At 37.7% G+C, this 19,980-nt stretch overlaps 1 protein-coding gene across 8 annotated transcripts in view; it reads left to right on the top strand.

Annotated features, from left to right (window-relative positions):
* The window catches only part of LOC139938067 (autism susceptibility gene 2 protein homolog), a 225,433-nt gene extending 206,515 nt beyond the window's left edge, over nt 1-18,918 (top strand). For 3 of the 8 annotated variants that reach the window (XM_071933437.1, XM_071933439.1, XM_071933445.1), the window contains 10 exons: nt 23-231; nt 2,467-2,568; nt 4,163-4,207; nt 6,875-6,964; nt 7,664-7,771; nt 8,460-8,525; nt 9,726-9,855; nt 10,662-10,808; nt 11,277-11,592; nt 12,302-18,918. In XM_071933437.1, the coding sequence (XP_071789538.1) occupies nt 23-231; nt 2,467-2,568; nt 4,163-4,207; nt 6,875-6,964; nt 7,664-7,771; nt 8,460-8,525; nt 9,726-9,855; nt 10,662-10,808; nt 11,277-11,592; nt 12,302-13,418 (2,330 nt within the window). In that variant the 3' untranslated portion in view covers nt 13,419-18,918. The remainder of the gene's footprint in view (nt 1-22; nt 232-2,466; nt 2,569-4,162; nt 4,208-6,874; nt 6,965-7,663; nt 7,772-8,459; nt 8,526-9,725; nt 9,856-10,661; nt 10,809-11,276; nt 11,593-12,301) is intronic. The other 5 variants (XM_071933438.1, XM_071933440.1, XM_071933442.1 and 2 more) reach the window with 5 other exon arrangements.
* The last annotated feature ends 1,062 nt before the right edge of the window (nt 18,919-19,980 follow it).

Genomic DNA, 19,980 nt, shown 5'->3' on the forward strand with positions numbered 1-19,980 from the left:
TTTTTTCTTTCCCGGTGCGTAGATCAACAACGTGAAATCCTTCAGCAGGAGCTGAATAACCGTTTCTTGGCTTCCAATGACCAAAGGATGAATGTTGGCCCGCCGCCGTACATGCGCCAAGAGACACACATGCACCAGCATCAACACATGCATCAGCATCAGCACACACACCAGCATTCCTTCTTGCCACCCACAGGGGGCGCTTTGGTACCCACGCCTGCACCGCCTATGGTGAGAACGACTGTTTTTGTACAGGTTTCCCACGTTAATGTTTATTTTGGTCTTAGTTGACCTTTTACAGAGTTGCCTCAAGAGGGCGCTTCACTACATTGTGACCACCTGCCTATTTGGTTTTGAATTTAAACATTTGCAATGTTTAGACATTTTAAACACTCTTAGTTGGTTCTTATTTAAAGACCTTGGCTGAGGCTTCAGCTTTAAGGCTAGAATAGTGTCTGCCTCTTTGAAATCATGCACTGAGAGTGACTTCTGGTAAAGCGCCCTCTATTGATAATTGCCTGAAGCACAGAACTCTGGGAAAGGACTAGGGAAAAGTGTTGATTGCATGATTGTCAGTATGGGACATACTCAACTGTAGGAACTCCGCTCTTTATCCCTCTGAAAATATTAGGCCAATGATAAAAATACCAGAGTTAGGTTTATATAAATTTGCTGAAGAAACCTGGCTCAACTTCTTCCAAGAAGACACATTAGAGATATAATTTAAATTCCAAATTATAACTTCCGGCTTCACCATCTATTTCAACATCTCTTCAAAATATTTTTTTTTCTTCTTCCAACTCCTGCCATCATCAACCAAAACAACCGTGTATTTTCCTACCACATTGTAACAGTAAGATCTCTGTTAGTCAACTTGTTATGTCACGCATCATGACATCAATGATGTTTCAAGTCGCTGTTTCTCTTTACCATGAGTCTCTCGTTTCAAATAGAAATCCAGGACTCAGCCGTGTGTTTTTCTCATCAAAGCGCCCTGTTTGCACTCGTAATACTGTTATTCAATTTCCCGAAACTAAGTTAGGCGTAATAGAATTACGCTTTTAATAGTGAGCTTAGAAAAGTGCAGCTTGAAGGTTACAACAAAGGTTTTTTTCCCCCTCAACTTGCTGTTTAAACGCTTTGATTTAAATATCATCAATTGCATTCAATATTATTATTTCTTTTTAATACACCAATAAAAATCTATTTTGCAATCCCTATAAAAAAATCTACAATCTCATGATCAATTTACCATTCAGACATACTGTTATGTCGTTTATTTGGCTCAATCCATTAAATAAGAATTTACCATTTGAAGAACAACATCCAACACAACACTGCATCATTTCCATCAATATCTCCAATCCATACCATAACCCATACAAACAAGTTCAGTTGCACTTTTATCAAACTAATTGAATATTGAAGGGCAGTACCTCCATGATTAGTAATGATATAAAAACATCTAACCATGTCTAACGTGCCAGTAAGTACAATTTAATCCTTGAAGGTTAGGGATTGAAAAGCGACTTTGTAGCTCAATATAGTTTCAGATGTTTACAAGAAAACATGATTATTAACTGGTAATACGATGTGAGTTCTTGAAAAGTACATTCATTTCAAACTGTTTACTTTTCAAGAAACTTTATACAGCGAGTGATATCAATCCATTCCCAATAAGCCTGGTTTTCCCAAACTGCATTTACATAAAAAATTCCTGCATTTTCTTTAAAAACATGTTTGCTTTACCACAGAAATCTTTTTATGGGGATAATAATGTCTGCATTAAGTTTATGTGTTTTTTGCCAGTTTTGTTTGATTTGTCATGAGGTGTCACAAATAGAATTAAAAAATAACGTTGTTTGATTCTAATGAGTTTAGATTAATCCATAAAGCATCAAGTAAAACACATGGAATTAGGTAAGCCTTTGTCACCATTGAATAGAGTTCACTGTACAATTGTCATCGCATTAGAGAATTTTGTTTGCGTGTGAAAACCCTGTGATGTTCATTAAAGCATGAACAACTTGCGACAAAATTAGAAAGAGATCTGACATCGAATCTGTCAGTTTGGGCAAGTTTATACCGGGAAGAGTTTAGTCACAAATTAAAAAAACTAAATGTCGATAACTAATAAGACATCTGTTGAATAAGGGGCTTTTCTGTTTGTCAGGACTCATTTGATTTTTAATGCGAGTGATGTAACATGTGGACAACAGTCGTGTTTAAGTCTCATCTTGTTTGAATCCTTGCGGTGTGAAGAATTCTTTCCTTGGCCGCGGATAGATCCAAACAGATCCTTAATAATTTTCATTTGATTACTGAATTTGTCACCCCTAGCTAATGGAAACTTCCGAAACGATAATGAACAGGGATGACAAGGTTTCAAAAATACTTCTTGTTTTGAGATCGTTTTTTATTGATCAAAACAGCCCTCTGATAACTTTCTTCAAAAACCTCTTATAGGAAAACAGAAATCGCTTTGAAATCGGAGGAGACGTCCATAAAACAAAATATGCCGAGGACAGGATTGTAAAATCTTCAGAGACAGACCATCTTAGAAAAAAGGTAAAGTGGGAGCATACAGCAAAAAGAAAACAAAATTATCTTTTAAATGGTGATGGTGTACAAAGAGACGAATACATGTAGATCTTACACATTTATAGAGCAAACAATATTTGCATATTGATCAGTTGAGAAATGAATCACTTTTAAGTTTAACCAGTGAAACTTTTTACACGGAAAGATTTAACCTTGATGTATTTTTCATAATACAAATACATTCTAGTTGTATTGTACTAAAAAACGAAACCAAAACGAAACCAAAATATTGTAAGAAAAACATCATACACAAATGTTATTATTTATGATTTAGAATATTTGTTTGATATCCTCATGATCATAACTGTTATTCCCATATGGAACTTGACCATCTGTGGGTGATCATTCCAACATCAATGTGTTTTCCATACCGTATCTTTGTGGGGGATGTTTTGTGCGTGATGGACTCCAAACTGTTTCCACTTTCTTGAGCTTTTCATAACCAAAGTGGCTTTTAGTATGTCTGTAGAGAAATTGTTGTTTCAATCACATCTTACACAGGCACTTGTCAATTCCTCCCGAAGGATCCCTCCCTAAGGATACCTCAAGTCTCAACGGACCCAAAACCATTTAAATCATCCTGAGCAATGCTCCCGTAAATTAAACAGATTTCCCTCGGATCAAAATGCCCAATCCCACCGATGTTATTGCCTAATTACATTTCCACTTTTGAACAAGCGTACGAAACTACCGGCTGATTCATAGAGTAGATACTCCCCCCCCCCCCCCCCCCCCCCCCCCGATCTTACCTTCTTCCCGATCGTCAGGTGCCAATCTTCCCATCAACCTCACTCTTCAATTTTCCGGCCTTGACAGAGTTAACAATTTGCCAGCCTCTTGATTAAGGGCGGAAATTGGTTAAGGAAATGAAGCTAACAAGTGGCGCAGTCGAATGTTGTTACTCATTGAGCCCCCCCCCTCCTCCTTTTCCAGGGGTCAGTGTTGATTAGGTTTAGGGTGTGATGACATCTACAAGGAGTTTGTGTAGAAGGTTGTCTCTGAGTTTGCCTAGGTCACCTTAAGTGTCCAAATAACCCCTATCCTGATTGCTCATGCCTCTCGGGTACCTATTTAAGAACCGTCTTAAACCCCAAGATGTCTTTACATCAACTCCTTCTTCAACCCTAGTGCATGTCTTGTGGTCTCCTTACACTGGTGTTCGGATTACCAAAAACACCACGGCATTTATAAGGATTATGTAGTGTATCTAAGAAGCCTTTCAATGTTTGATAAATCTACTTCGCAAGACAAGCTCTAAAAAGAACGTAATCTACCCAGCAAATAGATATGTATGTGGTGTTAAAGAACTTTACTATAGAATGCCTCAAATCCCATATATCTAAAAACCATGATGAGCCGGTAGTGTCTATTGTCCTGCTGGGGGAAGGGGGGGGGTATGTTTTCAATAATTTTAGTTGTTTTATCGGATAGTTTACTCTGTAACCTGGTTTGTGGAAACAGTTTATATAATTATTCCCATCTCATTTATTTGAAACTGAACGCAATTTTTTACCAATGCAACATTTTAAGCTTATGTTGTTCTTGTCTCTGTCTCTTTCAGTTTGTCAATTTATCTGATATTGGTTTGGGATTGTACCATTACCATGTGAGTGGTCTAGCCCTGATTCCATGTATCTGTGTCAAGATTTAGATTCTAGAAAAGAATAGTTCATATAGTCATTTTGCATAGGAACTTTACTTGACCATGTAGCAAACACGCTCATCATTTCTGTGTTTGTTGACTCCAAAAGGGGTTAGAATTATCCAGTCATTTTTTTGGTAGTTGGCAGAGTACATGAAATAACAAACATGTGAAAAATTTGGCTTAATCCATTGTGTTAATCAGGAGAACATAGTGAAGAACCATGCACCATTTTCAGCATGTCCTTGATTTTTGTTGAAACAATCTAAATTAGCCGTTGCATTTTTTAAAGGTTTCAGATACAGTTTTCAACAACATGTCTTCACTTCAGAACTTCAGAGGGAAATATATCATAGAAAAAAATGGTTCTCGCATGAACTTCAAAATCAGTAAGCTTCAGACTAAATTTAAACAATGATGTTTTTATTTTGCCCAGTCATGTATAACCTTTTTTAAATGTTACATCGTGACCTTTCCTATCGGTCAATCCTACGTTAAAAGGGCACTAGGTTCGGACCATGCTACACTTCAAATTTAAAGCCTGATGCATCTACACGTCTGTTACACCTAGAGTTACAAATAATAACTTCAATCATAGAATGAATTCATTCCTTCGGAAAGTCAACACCTCGTATGAAATCAGATATTGTACTCCTGTTGAATGCACTGCTGACTTAAATGTCAAAGTGAATACCTTTTTCTCAGAACGACACATTGTTCAATTCAAAGCTCATTAACAATTATTTATAAATCTAGGGCAGCTTTTGTTGCTTCTGCAAATGTTAGTTAGAGGTTACCTTACAAAATCAATATGTGACTCGTTTATTTTAATGGCAAACTATTAATAAATAATAACCTTTACTGTAGAAATATGTTGAAAAGTCCTGTTTTCAAATAATGATTGGGAATGAGTAACATGTAATAGGGACACGATTCGACAGGTTTTTCAAATGAATTGACCAAAAAATAATCAAAGAAGTTTGAAGCGTTTATATAGAATGAATGGGACAGAATTCTTTCAGTTCATCTGAATTGTGCTGTATTAGAATTGAAATTCACTGCAGCCTGGAGCATTTTTCAGAGCTCTCTTGGATTTTTTTGTTATAACACGTTTTCATTTGAAAAGAACACAGAAAAACACTTTTTTTTTCTTGACATACATGTACCCTTTGGATTAACCCCTTTTGATGCTTAACAAATTGGAATCTTTTATCAATACTGTATACCACTTTATACTTCAATACCATAAAATTCAGAAAGGTTATGTTTCTCATTTGCTTGCAACCCGCCATGTAGTCAGGGCAACGACACGCCACCAGACAAAGATGCTTACTCCTTGCCTGAGTCATTGCACTTTTCTCAAGTTTTCCCGCCTCCTAGTTAATTCCATTTAGCTTGTAACACCAGCTGGTTTTATGTGCATCTAATACCGATGTATTCTTTCCTAGTCTTTGAGAGTCGACACACATACACCCTGTCAGAGACATCCAAACTAAGTATTAAAAACCTTCACCAACAGGTGTTTATAAACGTTAGTTTTGATCGTCTCAGATATAAATATACATTACATATAATTCTTTCAAATGGTTATTGGTGGATTATTTGAGGGTAAACAATGTCAGAGGTCAACTGTGATTAAAGATTCCTGGGTGAAAGCCAAAATTTAATGCCCTTCATGGCTGAAGTCCTAGTGATGCATTATAAAAAACCATAATGAATGTTGTGTTTGACAGATGTCGAATTGAATCACAGAAACTTATGCTAAAGTGTTAATGTGGTGTTAACTGTATACCATTGTTTTAACAATCACTCCAGTTTACATTGATGCATTATAGAAGCTAATCATTTGTGAAGTCCAACGCTAGCTACACCCAGATGCATCATAGGCAGGCAAAAATCTCGTAGCTCAACTGGATCCCATAACAAAGCTCAAATTTTCACACCACAAAAAAAAAATGTAACATGGCAGAGACATGTTACCAGTGACCAGTGCTATAGTGTTTGTGACTGGTACCCTGTGTAGCATCTTTAGGATTATTTTGTAACTTAGTTCATGAGCTTTTATACCTAGAACCATGAACTCAACATGTGCAGTTGAACTTGTTGTTGCTTCATTAGCCGATTAAGCTTTACTTTTTTGTAACGATTTGTTTGAAGCATTTTTTTCAATTTTTTGCCCAAGTAGTACAAAATAACATTTATACCCTACTAGAACTCAAAGGCATACTTTGTGACACTAGGTGGCAGCAGACTTACCATGTAAATTTCCATTGTTTATGTAGAACTGAGCATGCTCACATTCCCAAGAACATTGGATTGACCTAGTAAGTCTGCTGCCACCAAGTGTCCTAAAAGTTACCCGTTCCTGCCTTTCATTGAATCATTTTCCTTTGCCTCCCCTTTTCATCTACAAATCATTGCATTATAAAACATGGGGTGCGTGTTGATGGTCGTAAATAATAATTGTTTTGGTTGATTTTGACACTGGTTTATCACTGACCAATGACCGAAACAGTTATTGGTTACGACTTCCAAAACACACCCATGATAGATGTAAAGAACTCACAAGGAAGACATTGCAGATGTAATAATGGTGTATTTTTCTCTCTCTCTCTTGTATTTCCGCTACAGCTCGGTATTGGGTATCCACCCGGTATGGCTCCTATCCTTCCACCAACCAGTATGGCAAGCAGCTTTGGTTCTGGAGCCTTCCAACCAAAGGTAAAGGTACAGTCTCCAATCTTACAACCATCCATCCCAAACTCACTTCCGCCATAAAAACCCTTTTCCACCGAAAAAAAAAAACAAAACCCAAAAACCACTTCAATCTCAAAAACCCACCTCCACGCCAAAAACCCACTTCCGCGCCAAAAACCCACTTCCGCGCCAAAAACCTACTTTCATCCCAAAACTTACTTTCATCTCAAAACCAGCCTCCATCATCATCATATAAAGCACATGGGTGTTGCTCAAAGGCTACATTTTTATCGTACATTTTCATTGTTTAGCGTTCCGAGTTGCTTGGGGGAAGCTGGTTCAACCACAAGCTGGTTCAACCACATACCAACTACCCTTAAGTCCACCCAGAGAATCGCTGTTGGTAGTTTGATATAAGTGCTCCACCTCTATGATAGGGTTCTGTATGTTGGGTGGTTCTAGGAGTGTCACACCAAAACACTGCCCCCAAACCCTCTTGACCCCACCCAATCACCAACTCTTTAAAGGAAAACGCAAATTTGTATTGGGACTTTGCAAAGGGCATCACAGCAAAAGCCCAGGGCACCAAGGCAGCTGCTGTGGGTGCTATGGGTTAGTTGGAGGCCTGCTTGAATACCTTGTTAGGGTCTGTCCTTGAATGGCTTAGCCTTCTATTACGGAATCTAACCTTGGTTGTTGTCTTATTGCTATTGTTTTATTCAGCAGGTACCTCCACCACCAGACAGTCGCTCTGTCTTAGAGGGTGCGTTACACTTCAAAGGAGGGGCAGACAGGCCGCCCGGTTTGCCCTTGTCAAGATTATCGATGATGGTAAGAATTAAGCAATCACATGATATACCTGTCATTAACTTCATCCAGTTCTCTGAGTGTAGTCTTATCTTGAAACTGGACTCTCATCATGACAAACAGGGACCAGATCTTTCCAAGGGACCTTGACACCACAAACAGCGCCCTCATGGTTGCAATAGTTCTTGGCACACAGTAACATTGATTCTCTATTGACCTTTTGCACAACGCGGGCTCACCTCATCTACTTGGGGAGTCGATTCCTTAGCAGTGATTTTACACAGAATGGAGGTTGTTGAAATTAAAACAAAATAAACGCTGAAAGAACATAAACTCTGAGCCCCTAGTTGTTAAAAATATCTTAATCCCAGAGTTTTAATGTGATACAAATTGTCTTTTATATTATTTTTTATGAAGTGTCATTTGTTTAGAGAAGGGGTAGACCAACATGTGCCATTATGACTTGGACATGAAATGGCCTTTGATCTAATGTTACAGTCACATTACACCCACATTGATATGAAACAAAATCCATAGTGAATCAAGAAATGGGGTACTTTATAATTATTGCATATTATAGACGATAAACACCTGCAGATAGATATGCATATCTGAAGTTGTAAGTCTCTCCAAGTTGATCGACTTGTAAGTTGCGACATTTCCTTCTTGGTATTAAAGTGAAATTCTCTTTTTTTCTGTTTTGTTTGATTAGAAACCGGGCAAATGGTGTGCAGCTCATGTCAATGTAGCTTGGTTGATATATCATCAACAGCAGAAGGTAAGTGTCTGCTTATGGTTTTGTTTTTCTCTTCGATAAGAGACTTTTGTGGATGCTAGGTGGCAGCAGACTTACCAGGTAAATCCATTTTTCTCGGTAGTGTGAGCATGAGACCTTTTTCGCAAATACCATTGCGCAAGCGCAGACTGTTGAATGAGGTGCATTGTGGGATAGATATGGATCAAATTTGATCACCAGCTAGACCACAATGCACCTTATTCCAAGCTTTACGCGCACGCCTCAGTATTTGCAAAAAGGTCTATGCTCAGTATGCCATAAACAATGGAAATTTACCTGGTAAGTCTGCTGCCACCTAGTGATCCAAAGTCTCTCGTTGAGTTCTAACTTCACTAACCAGTCCTTATGGCTCACGGATGTTCACTGGTCCAAAATCCTGGTACACACACTCAAATTACCCCTTCGCATGTCCCGATGGGCATGATTGGCTTACAAAGAGTTCTGGGTGCTATCCTAGTTAAAGCATCACCAGCAATCATTATGGCGGGCTGATTTTGAAGCAATGTGGTATTATAAAACATGGCATCGTTACATGGAAACTACAGCTTGGCATCCATATTGGCAGCTTGAATTCATTCCAACTGTATTCGGGTTCTCAAGATGCGTTGCGGTATATTTTTAAGAAGGTGCTTGTGGCCTATTGTTAGGTTTGAATGTCATATCAAAACTCTTACATTTGAAACATTTAACAAAGGAGGTGCTCATGTTCTGAAGAGAAAAGCTTTAAATATTAGCATAAGTTCATAATCAACAGGTTTGTGTTCTTAATTCAAGAAGCATCGGTTCATATTCCAGAAGAATATATTCTTATTAAAGAAACGTTACTTCACATTCAAGAAGCATTTGTTCTTATTCCAGAACCATTTCTTCTTATTCAAGGAACATAGTTTTTATTCAAGAAATATAAGTTCTTATATAAGAAGCATTACTTCTTAAACCAAAATGCATTAGTCCTTATACAAGAAACATTATTTCTTATTCAAGAAGAGTGACTTTGTATTCATTAAGCAAAATTTCTTATTCAAAAACATTTTCTCACTTGCACTTTTTCTCAAGATGTACATGCGGCAACTTTATACTGAGTATTCTTCAGATTTACGATCAACAAACCTACTTAAAACCATCCCAGACTATCCCATGTTTCTTAATATAATACATCTTCATCGTCTTTATTTATCATAGGCCAAGGCAGATGCACAGAAAGACCAACTTGGTAAAGCTGATTTATTCGGGGCCAGACTCCCTAGCCATCATCTCTTCTCACCGCATCGACCGCCTGACATCCAGATGCAACCCGGCCTCTTCCCTCACGGTAAGATCCGCACCGTCTTAAGATTTGCCCCGTCTAGGAAACGCTGAACAAACAGATACCCCCTGCTTAATACAAATAGAGGAGAAGGGTCATAAAGAATAACTCAATTACAAAAAAGTGCATGAGCCTTTTGTGTAAATAAACCCCTATTTGAAGTAACCATATGAACATCTCATAACCTGATGAACGTGTTGTTGCCTTAAAAAGCTGTTTCTACTTTCATGCAGTCACCTTATTTTTAAGACAGGTGGTTTTGGGGGATGTTTTTTTCCCAATTTTGTTTCCCCTCACAAAATCATCTGTTCAAGCGAGCACTGTTGCATAAACAATGAATACTGTGGAGTCAATGTATTCTCTGTAGTTTCAAAACCAACCAGTCTAGTTCACTCTACTTACCTGTAGAGCAAATACTACATTTCAATGCTCCCTATGCTGACAGGCAAAAGGCTAAGAGTTTAACACACAATAGCGCCCTCTGTTGTCCAATCTCAATGCCCTGTGACATATTATGTTTATGTCCTCTTTGTCTCTTAAAAAAAGGGAAAAGGTAAATGTGTGATTTTCAGCTGCTTTATTTTCACCTTTTTCACATGACTTTGAGAAACATTTTTGTAGTAAACTCTGTTTGTTTGTACAAGGTAAAAGGTAAATGTGTGATTTTCAGCAACGTGATTTTTACCAATATTTTAGTGACTTTGAAAAAACTTGTTTCCAGAATAATCTCTGGTTGTTTGTCTACCTTTCTTGCTTCAACAATTTTAAAGTATGTTTTGTAAAATAAACTCTTGTTTGTTTGCCCCTCTCAGGAGCCCCAGGTGCCCCTCATACCCCACTCGGTACAACTCCTCATCATGGCTCATTCCTCAACTCATCACCAGGTCAGTTTGGACTGCCTCCCATAGCCAGACCAGGAGGTTATGGACCCTCCTTTGGCTTTCCACTTGGCACCCCAGGTACGTGTAGAAATCTTTGGTTATTATTACTCGGTATGAGTGGGATTTTGTCGTTTTGCAAAGCAAGTGAGCAATCCAGTCAGCTTGGTTGAGGAACTAAATATAATAATAGTGGCTTCTTATATAGCACTCGATCCGTCACTCAGAAAACCTCAAGGCACTCAAACAATTAGTATTTTCCTGCAAAGTGTTGTGGAGCTTCTTTTTTTAAAATATGAGACTAAATTCTTTACATAGCACCATGTAATGTGGCGCGAAATGCTTCCAATCAAACGAGGAACACTGGGGCGAACCCCTTCTCTTTATGATAAGTTCACTTGGTTCTTTTATGTGCATTACACAACTCACAGGATTTACTACTTTGCATCCCATCCAAAGGACGCAGTAACAATTCCACATCGTTCTGGAGGACTTGACATAATATGCCAAAGTGTTTATTTAATTAATTGTTTGTGTTTTTCTTTTCAGTAACCCCAGGTTCAGGTGCAGCACATTTAAACAGCATGTTCAACGGTCGAGATATGCTGACCGTCCCTCCAAGTCTTGTTAGTCCTCATCATCCTCAGTGGAATCGGCTTCATCGTACCCCACCAGGGTTCACCAACGCACCTCCACCGGGCTGGGGTAAACCCGATGCCGAACGGCTCAAGGAAGGGTTTCATATGGACTTTGAAAGAGCCAAGGAAGAGGAGAGGAGTCGGGAGAGAGAGAGGGAACGAGAACGGGAGCGCGAAAGGGAACGAGAACGGGAAAGGGAAAGAGAAAGAGATAAAGAAAGAGAAAGGTAGAACTTTGAATACTTTGTAGGATTTGCAACTTTGCTTGAGGTTTGCCGTAGCACCATATGTGTAAATCTCTTTTGAGTAGATTTGGTTCTGAGAAGAACCGGTGGGTGACAACTTAACTTTTCGCTCAGTTTGCTCCGTGCTTATCTCCATCTCTTAAGCAGCAATCACAGTCCAGCATTCTCCGTAAGACAATCAGAGCATACTGATCAAAAAGTTAAGTTGTCAAGCACCTGTTCTTTTCAGAACCAACTCTTACACGAAAGAGATTTACAAATGGTGCTCCCCCTACCTCACTTTAATTGTAATACTTATCTTGTACAAGTTTTAAAGTTTTGATTTTGAGTTTTGGGGGTGTTTATAATATTGTTCTCAACTATAACTGTAGCTGTTAGTGAAGACGATCACAAAAACAAAATTAAAATTTCTGCAGGAGCTTTTCCCTTTAGGTTTTTATCATTTTTATCATGAAATAAGCTTGTGTGTTTTAAATTAAAAAAAAAGATGAAGCTAATAATTTCTTCAAAGCTGTTTGTAAAAACTTCCTTTTTTGATTATAAAGGTGGCAAGCTTGTTATAACATCATTTAAGAGTTACATCAAGCTTGCCACTTTTAGAATTCTGCACCCTCTCAAATGAAAATTCCTTTACCATTGTGAGTTTATTTCCTTGTTAATAACGGCATGTATTCTACCTTTGCAACTCTAGGGAACGAAGAGAAAGTGAAACCAGACCAGGCAAGGAGAGAATCTCACCATTGACCCACAGCTGGCCCAACGATTCCGAACACCGCCGCGATGAACGAGACTCAAACAGAACTGTCCAGAATCATGACAGAGGGCCATCACGGGACGGAGATCACCACCACAGGGATCATGAACCACGTCCAATCCCCGGAGAGCACGGCAGAAGTCGTGAGTTCTCATCCCGCTCCCCAATCAGGGACTCACACTACCGACCAGCCAATGACAATATGCATGCCAGTAAGTCGGAGAGTGCTTTCAATAATGTGCATGGGTTGTTACCCAGCAAAGAGGAACGGAAAGAAGTAGCTCCACCAGAGAAGGAGCGACCTGTACATAACTCACATCCCTTGCATCCTGCAATGAGCATGGCACCTGGGATGTCTTTATTTGAACGCAGTCGCATGGCGGCAGCCGCTGCAGCCCAGCTAGGACCTCCAATGCACCCATTGGAGAGGCCGCCTGGCCCGGTTGGGATCCACTGGGATCATTTTGGAAGAGGCTTAGAGCAGACTCTTCAGTTGCAGCGAGAGCAAGGTATGATAAGACCTGACTTGAGGGAGTATGAAAGAGATCGTTTAATGCGGTCAACTCTTCAACCCATGGGCCCACTCATGGACCATGAACGATTCCGCGATCGAGAGCCTCATGATTTCACACGTGATAATCCCTTAGGTTTAGATCCACTCCGTAGACTGGAGCAAGAGCGTATACAGCACTACATGGAGGAACGAGATCGTATGCTTCGTGACGAAGCGGACCGTGCACGCTTACTTGGTGTGGACCCAGCTCTCTGCTTACAAGGAAGACCTATGGGTTTAATGCCACCGGTATCCACTGGACTCAGTTTGTTTCGGAATAGTATGATGTACCAAAACAATGTGCATAGGAACGGTTCCCCGTCTACCGCACCCCAACCCCCTCCTCTTATCCCATCTACGAGTATTGGGTTAAACCCTGCTGGTCCCAGGAGTCGGACTTCCTCCCCTAGCCTGGCTTTACCTCCCAGTGTGAGGAACTCTTCACCGGCCGAACCGTCACAAAAAGACAAACATTCTGAGAAGGATTCTCATTCAAGATAGACATCAACTATCATGGCTTCGGATGTTGTCTTATTTAGATCTGAGACTTATTTGTTTTGAATGAAGTTATTTAAAATGCTGAAAGGAGGACTTTTTTGGGGAAAGCCGTTTTGTTTTTTCCTTGGATATAGTGTGCTTTGACATGAAGATGTGGTTGTAGTGAATGTCAAATGACATGAGTTGTCTACAACAACACTGTCTGAAATACCTACTTAATAGCACTGGTTGCAGTCTTTATACCATTAATGTTTTGCAACACTGTACGTCATGCCTGCAGCTACCCTCAACTTGATTGCAACGAGATTTGAAACCTTCAACAACATTGATGAACAATGGTCTGCCCTACATTCTGAAGAAGGTTCGATTCTTCTGTAGGACAGTAATAAGTACACTTTAAAAATGGTTGTGTTTTCATTCAAAAGTTATTACCTTTACCAAAAGTTGGTAAAACTTTTACAAAAGCTTAAAATACAAAGGAACTTCTGTCGAATTCCATTTAAGACACAAAAGGTGGAACAATTTTTATATTTTAATTCTGTACCTCTAGGCTTGTTCTTGTGATGAATTGCAGATAACCATTGAAAGTTTATAAGAAAAATTAAATCATATTCAAGCAGAATCTATCTTGAAGTTGATTTCTTATTGTCCTTTAAAATGGATAATCAAAGATATGGACTTGAGAGATCTTAGCCAAGTAAACATTAGAAACCTTATTAGCATATGATCATATGGCTGCATTTCATGGTTGTAGACATCTGGTGTCGCAATCTTCGTAGCAATCTTCGTTGCAAACGTTTGTTTCAAAGCACAGTTTACTACTTGGTTTCATAATATTGGCCTAGACAGGTCTAACTAACAATAGCTCATATGCCAAAGGAGTCTTGGTGAAATCCCGGTCCAAGCAACACTGGTAACTATCATAGTGCGGCGATTTTGAAGCTACAGCTATGGCTACAGCTAGATTTCCATGACATCATGCTTTGAAGTATAGGACATCCTTAGCAACACCCTTAGCAACAGCCATAGCCGTAGCCGTAGCCGCCAATTCAGACACAGCCTTAGTTACATGACGTCCATCTTGACAGCTTGAAGTATTTTTTATCTGAAGTAATTTTCCCAAAACTCATGGCAGTATTTTGTTTATATGGCGCTTGTTCATCAGCCTAGCTCAAGTTGAAAAAAACTTCAGCTTTTTTGATATTTACCATACATCTACTAGTTCAGTGGTATAAATGGAATTCTGGAATTCTAACAATATTTATGCTCCTTTTATCATATTTTGCAACTTCACTTTGATGACAAAATAAACAAAAAAAACATCACTTGAAATGGAAGTTGGTATCCAAGATAAAAAAAAACAGCTTACTAATGAGCATTCAATATTCAATCCACTTTGCCCCTCACTGGGTCATCAAACAAGATTTCTTCCAGCAAACAGTTTTGACGATTTTGTTTTTCAAAAACAAACAAACAAAAAGGTTTTTATAAATACAGTTGAACATTTTTTGTAATTTTTATGTGATATATATATGGAGAAGCTTAAACAACCTTTTTCAGCCTAATTTGTTGAGGGTTTTTTTCCTGAATAATTTGTAATAATTTTGGAACTACATGTATATGTAAAGGTTTATTCCATGTACATTTTTGAATCTGTAGATCATGTCCAGTATGGTCCCTCGCAAATGTCAAGATGTTTAAATGGTTTTTTTTCCCTTTTAATTTTGCTCTTTGGGTTGCAGTCGGTCTTGCAGTCAAATTCCTGCCCACTTCCTCTGTGGATTTTGTTTGAAAGTTCAAGAAAAGTCAGAGTTTTATTTCTAACTGGGTTAATTATTTCCCATAGGAAAAATAAATCATAATTATTTGTAGTTCCAATGGGAGTTTTTTTAATGCTAGGTGGCAGCAGAGTTGAGTCATTCTATGCTCACATTTCCAATAGCAATGGAATTACCTAGTAAGTCTGCTGCCACCAAGTGTCCGTAAAAGTATTCCATTCTGATCACCATTTGATATGTGGCTTAGATCTTGTCGATCTGCTAAGCAAACTTAAGTAGGTTTACAATTCCAGGCATCATTTATGACACGGCTTATTAGCAGGTAATCTGTTTGCTGCTCTGCGCTAAGCACTAATTTTTTATGAAGTACTGATATTGATCCAAATCACCTGATGTAATCATAACAATAATTTTTGTTGTGCCATTTTTGGAGTCAATGTCCTTGCGTACTAATGTTGTGAGCATTTTCGGCAACACAGCCTTTAAACGCTTACTCTTGACTTCCAAAATGGCTAGAGTGGCAGAAATTAGCGCATGTGACGTATATCCTGCACAAACTGGGACGCATTTACGTTTGTGCGTATTGCGTAGGTTTTACTCTCAACTCATTGAACAAAGATACTTGTGATGCAAAATGCTGATTGTTTGGCGATTGGGTTGGTATAGTGGTATCTTCCTTCACCTCAGGGACCCTGGGTCAAATCCTGTCGGAGCACTAAGTAGATTGGGTTGTAGTCCCTACCTGATGACATGAGTTTTCCCTGAAATAATTCTCTGGGGTTTTTCCCCCCAACATCTTAAATGGAAACTTCCTCTTTAATTCTCTCCATGGGGTTTTTGGCTATTGTGTCCTGTGTCTTTAATAATTGAAAATAAAATGAATAGTATAGGATAGTTTATTCCCAGTAATATAGCCACAGCATTGTTTCTTGGATATGTCTGTAAAGTTGGTTCAAAGAATGGATTGGGGGGGGGGGGGAGTCATAATATTTTTTTTCTGTTGATGTCATCAAGGGTTGCTTTCACATTTTGACGATTGCTGAATTTATACTTGAAATATTTTTAATTGAATAATGTTAGATGCTGAGCATAATAATGAATTCTATAGAAATTCCCATTCCTATTATTTAATTGTTCCATGAAATGAATTAGTTATAAATTTACACAGGTTTATTACCACCCTTAATCACTGAGCTGAAATTTGTCATGCTGGTATTTTTCTAGTAAATGGGATGTCAACAATCATGTTATATCATAATAATTCTGCTGATTTCTTTTGATGGTAATTTTAGTCTGAAGTCCTACTGATTATGAAATTCATATTAGAAACAAAAATTCTGTGAAATTTTCTTACAAATCACCAAAACATACTAGAAATTCTTACTAGAACAATTTGTTCTGTGAAAATCTGTATGTTTTTTTTTTTTAAATTGTGTATTTTAACAATGAATTCAACTGTTGCAACAGTTATGTCAATTCTATAAAATATAAGATTGACACATGCAATTTAAATTAGTTATAAACCATTAAGCTCTGTTCAGATGATGATTTTCATTTGGGGTTATTCCTAATTGGGCATTGATTCAAGTTGACAAGATGTTCTGAATGGTTCAACTTGAAGACAGGAATTTGGATTGTGAGTTGTTTTGTTCTTGCATGAGAGGTATGGATACTTGTTCAGGTCAGAAACAAGACTCTTTTGCTAAAGATGTGTTCATTGGTCATGTTGAATCTGGCTACTTGTCTAGCTGTAGCCACAACCATTTTTTCAGACACAACCTTACATCAAGTCATGACTTGAATCAATGCTTATTCGTGGCCTTTTTGTTTTGAGATAAAAAAGCCAGGATCAAACGAAGATGGAGCAAAAATTAATGATTGCATTTTTATTAGGTGAGGCGCTTGGGGCTGCATACACTTCCATGAGTATTTGAAGTTTCTGTCCATAAAATACAGACTTGTACATTTAAAAATATTTATTTTATTTAATCAAACACAAGTACAACAATGACAAATGAAATTTAATAATAATGAAATGACTGTGCTACAGGAAAAAATGGTTTAACCAAAATTAAGATTGGCTTTTTGAATCAAAGTCATGATTGGCTTTTGCAGTTATTCCTACTGAACACAAAATGGACATTGTATTTTTTTACAACAAATTAAACGAAAAGGGGGAGGGTGCGTAAGATGCAAGAGACACCTGAAAACAAAATGGTTGACTGCGCAGAAATTCCAAGTGAAACGTAAACAAGAGAGTGAAGACACTGTAGTCTCGAAGGACTGCAGTTTAAGAAAAAGACTTCAATTTGATTGTGCAAAGTGTATTGATGTTAGCTTCCGGGAGGTTGGTCGGTCTTAATTCAGCAACATATACATAGTACTGAGACATTCTGAGGGAAATTGATTTTTGTCATTGAAATAAATGTGTTTGTATAACTTGCAAGGCACAGCCTTTTCTATTGCATACATTATAGATTTGTTTAAAGGAACGCTACAGAATTGGTTTTTGCTAACAAAACGGTTGCTGGCAGTGTAAGTACTTTATGTACTACACCATACTGCCAAACCTATAGAAGTTTGAGATCGATCAGCTTTCTTTGTCGCAAGAAAAGAGTGAAAAACCAATTACACTTTTTGCATGACATCGATTTAAAACAAAAGTGAATAAAACGCTCACTGAGCAATAAGCTCCATACAGGAAATTAGTTTTATTTATTTCTCACGAAAGATGACATTTCAGACGGAAGTATTTCAAGGGATATTTTTACTATCATCCTTTGACAGTGAATGTTTTATTGTGATTTGTGATCTTTGACGAGTGTTTTCATACCAATGCTGTAATGTTCCTTTAACCCAAATAAACATTTACAGTTAAGTTGTAAAAATAAAATGTGGTTTCCCTATGCTTTGTATAGCTAAAGGAACATATGTGTGACCAATTTCATTTTTTTTATTATTATTTTTTTATTTATCATGAAACTGCGTGTCACTGAAACATAACTCTACATTTCTGTTGAAAATTGAATATTTCTTATGTGTCATAGAAATTATTTAAATTACTTTGCATTTTTTTTTCTGTTTGTACGTAGTTTTTTGCCAATTTCTCTAAACTAATATAATTTTCAAGCATTACCAGTGAATTGTACAGCTGTATGATATTTCCGTACGGAAAAGGTGTAAAGTATTTGCAGACTCAATTTGCATATTTAATGTGATTCTTTGGTTAACAGGTGATGTGGTTCAATTCAGCTGATAATGATGTATCTAGACTATGTGTTTGTATGACAATTAGACTTGATTAAGTCAGCTGTCAGTTTATGTCCCTGCCTTTCAACAATGTATCTGTTTTTCAAGTTTTTCTGTCTGACAAAATAAGCGAGAAAACGAAAATTTTGGCAAGTCTTAGTAAATAACTGAATACAAATGTAAAACTTGGCTGACTATAATACTGTTCTTTGTTTATGGTTAGTAAAAGAATTATCTCTTTTGTAAAAAAAAATAAGGAGATCTGCCTTCTTTTAGTGGCAGATTTTTGGTGTACAGTAGAAAGGACTTTCTTTTTTAGATAGATGACAAACAATTTATATGTTATTGTTGGAAGAGAAAACTGTGACACCCACTCAAAAAAAATCTTGTCAACTCAATTTATGAATTATTTTGTAGCTTTGGGTACCAGTCATATAGGTGCCAAGGATAATAAAATATTGAGAAAATTAAACTCATATCAGTGTTGTTTGTGTTCGATATTTTTTGCATTTTTGTGAATTCCAGAAGGGCAAGGGAAGGGTTAGGGGTTAATAACATTAATATGACATTCATGAGATATTTTGTTGGGGTTTTGGCAAGGGGATTTTAAGGTTAGGGTAAGGGATGAATAAGGCATAAGCCATGGGAAGGGTTGATTTTGATAGTTTTTTTTTGGTTAGGATTGATGTTGGTGTTTAGGGTTTGGTGTTAATGGTTTGGGTTTGGTGAAGGATTAGGGTTTGGGGTTGACGTTTTGTTTTTGTTTTGTTTTTTTGGTTTTTTTTTTTTTTTTTTTTGGGGGGGGGGGGTATGTTTAACGGTTAGGGTTTTGCGTTTGGTGTTAATGGTTTGGGTTTTGTTGAATGGTCAGGGTTTGGGTTTGATTAACGGTAAAGGGTTTGAGTTATGGTTAAGATTGGAGCTTTGCTTGTCTAACCCCTTCAAAACCCTAACACATTTCACACAAGCCCGAACCCTTTTCCAAGACAATATTTTGTACACCAGCCCAAACCCTAACCTAGACCCTTACCCATAATCCATACCCCCAACCCTAATCCTACTCAAAGACAATATCATTTTCACACCATCCCAAACACTAGCCCGTAACCCACACCACACCCATGACAGTCCAAGTGTCTTCTTTTCATGCCCAGCTATTCTACATTTTTTTTAAGGGAAGGTACGCGTTTGGTAATAATAATAATAAAAATTAACTTAAAAATTGACTTGGTAACTAGCATTGGAGAGCTGTTGGTAGTATAAAACAATGTGGGAAAGTAGAGAAACGTAGTTTTTGAGAGAAAGAGTTAATTTCTCACTAAAATAATAAAAGACTTCTAGCTAGAAGTCTTTTACTCTTATATGAAAGCACATATATATTCGCCCAACAAGGGTGTTTTTTCTTTCATCATTTTCTGGCAACTTCAATGACCAATTTAGCTCAAGTTTTCACAGGCTTGTTATTTTATGCTTACGATGGGATACACCAAGTGAGAACATTGGTCTTTGACGATTACCAATAGTGTACCTTTCCTTCA

This window comes from Asterias amurensis, chromosome 6 (genome assembly GCF_032118995.1).
Source record: "Asterias amurensis chromosome 6, ASM3211899v1".
NCBI classification, from domain to species: Eukaryota; Metazoa; Echinodermata; class Asteroidea; order Forcipulatida; family Asteriidae; genus Asterias; species Asterias amurensis.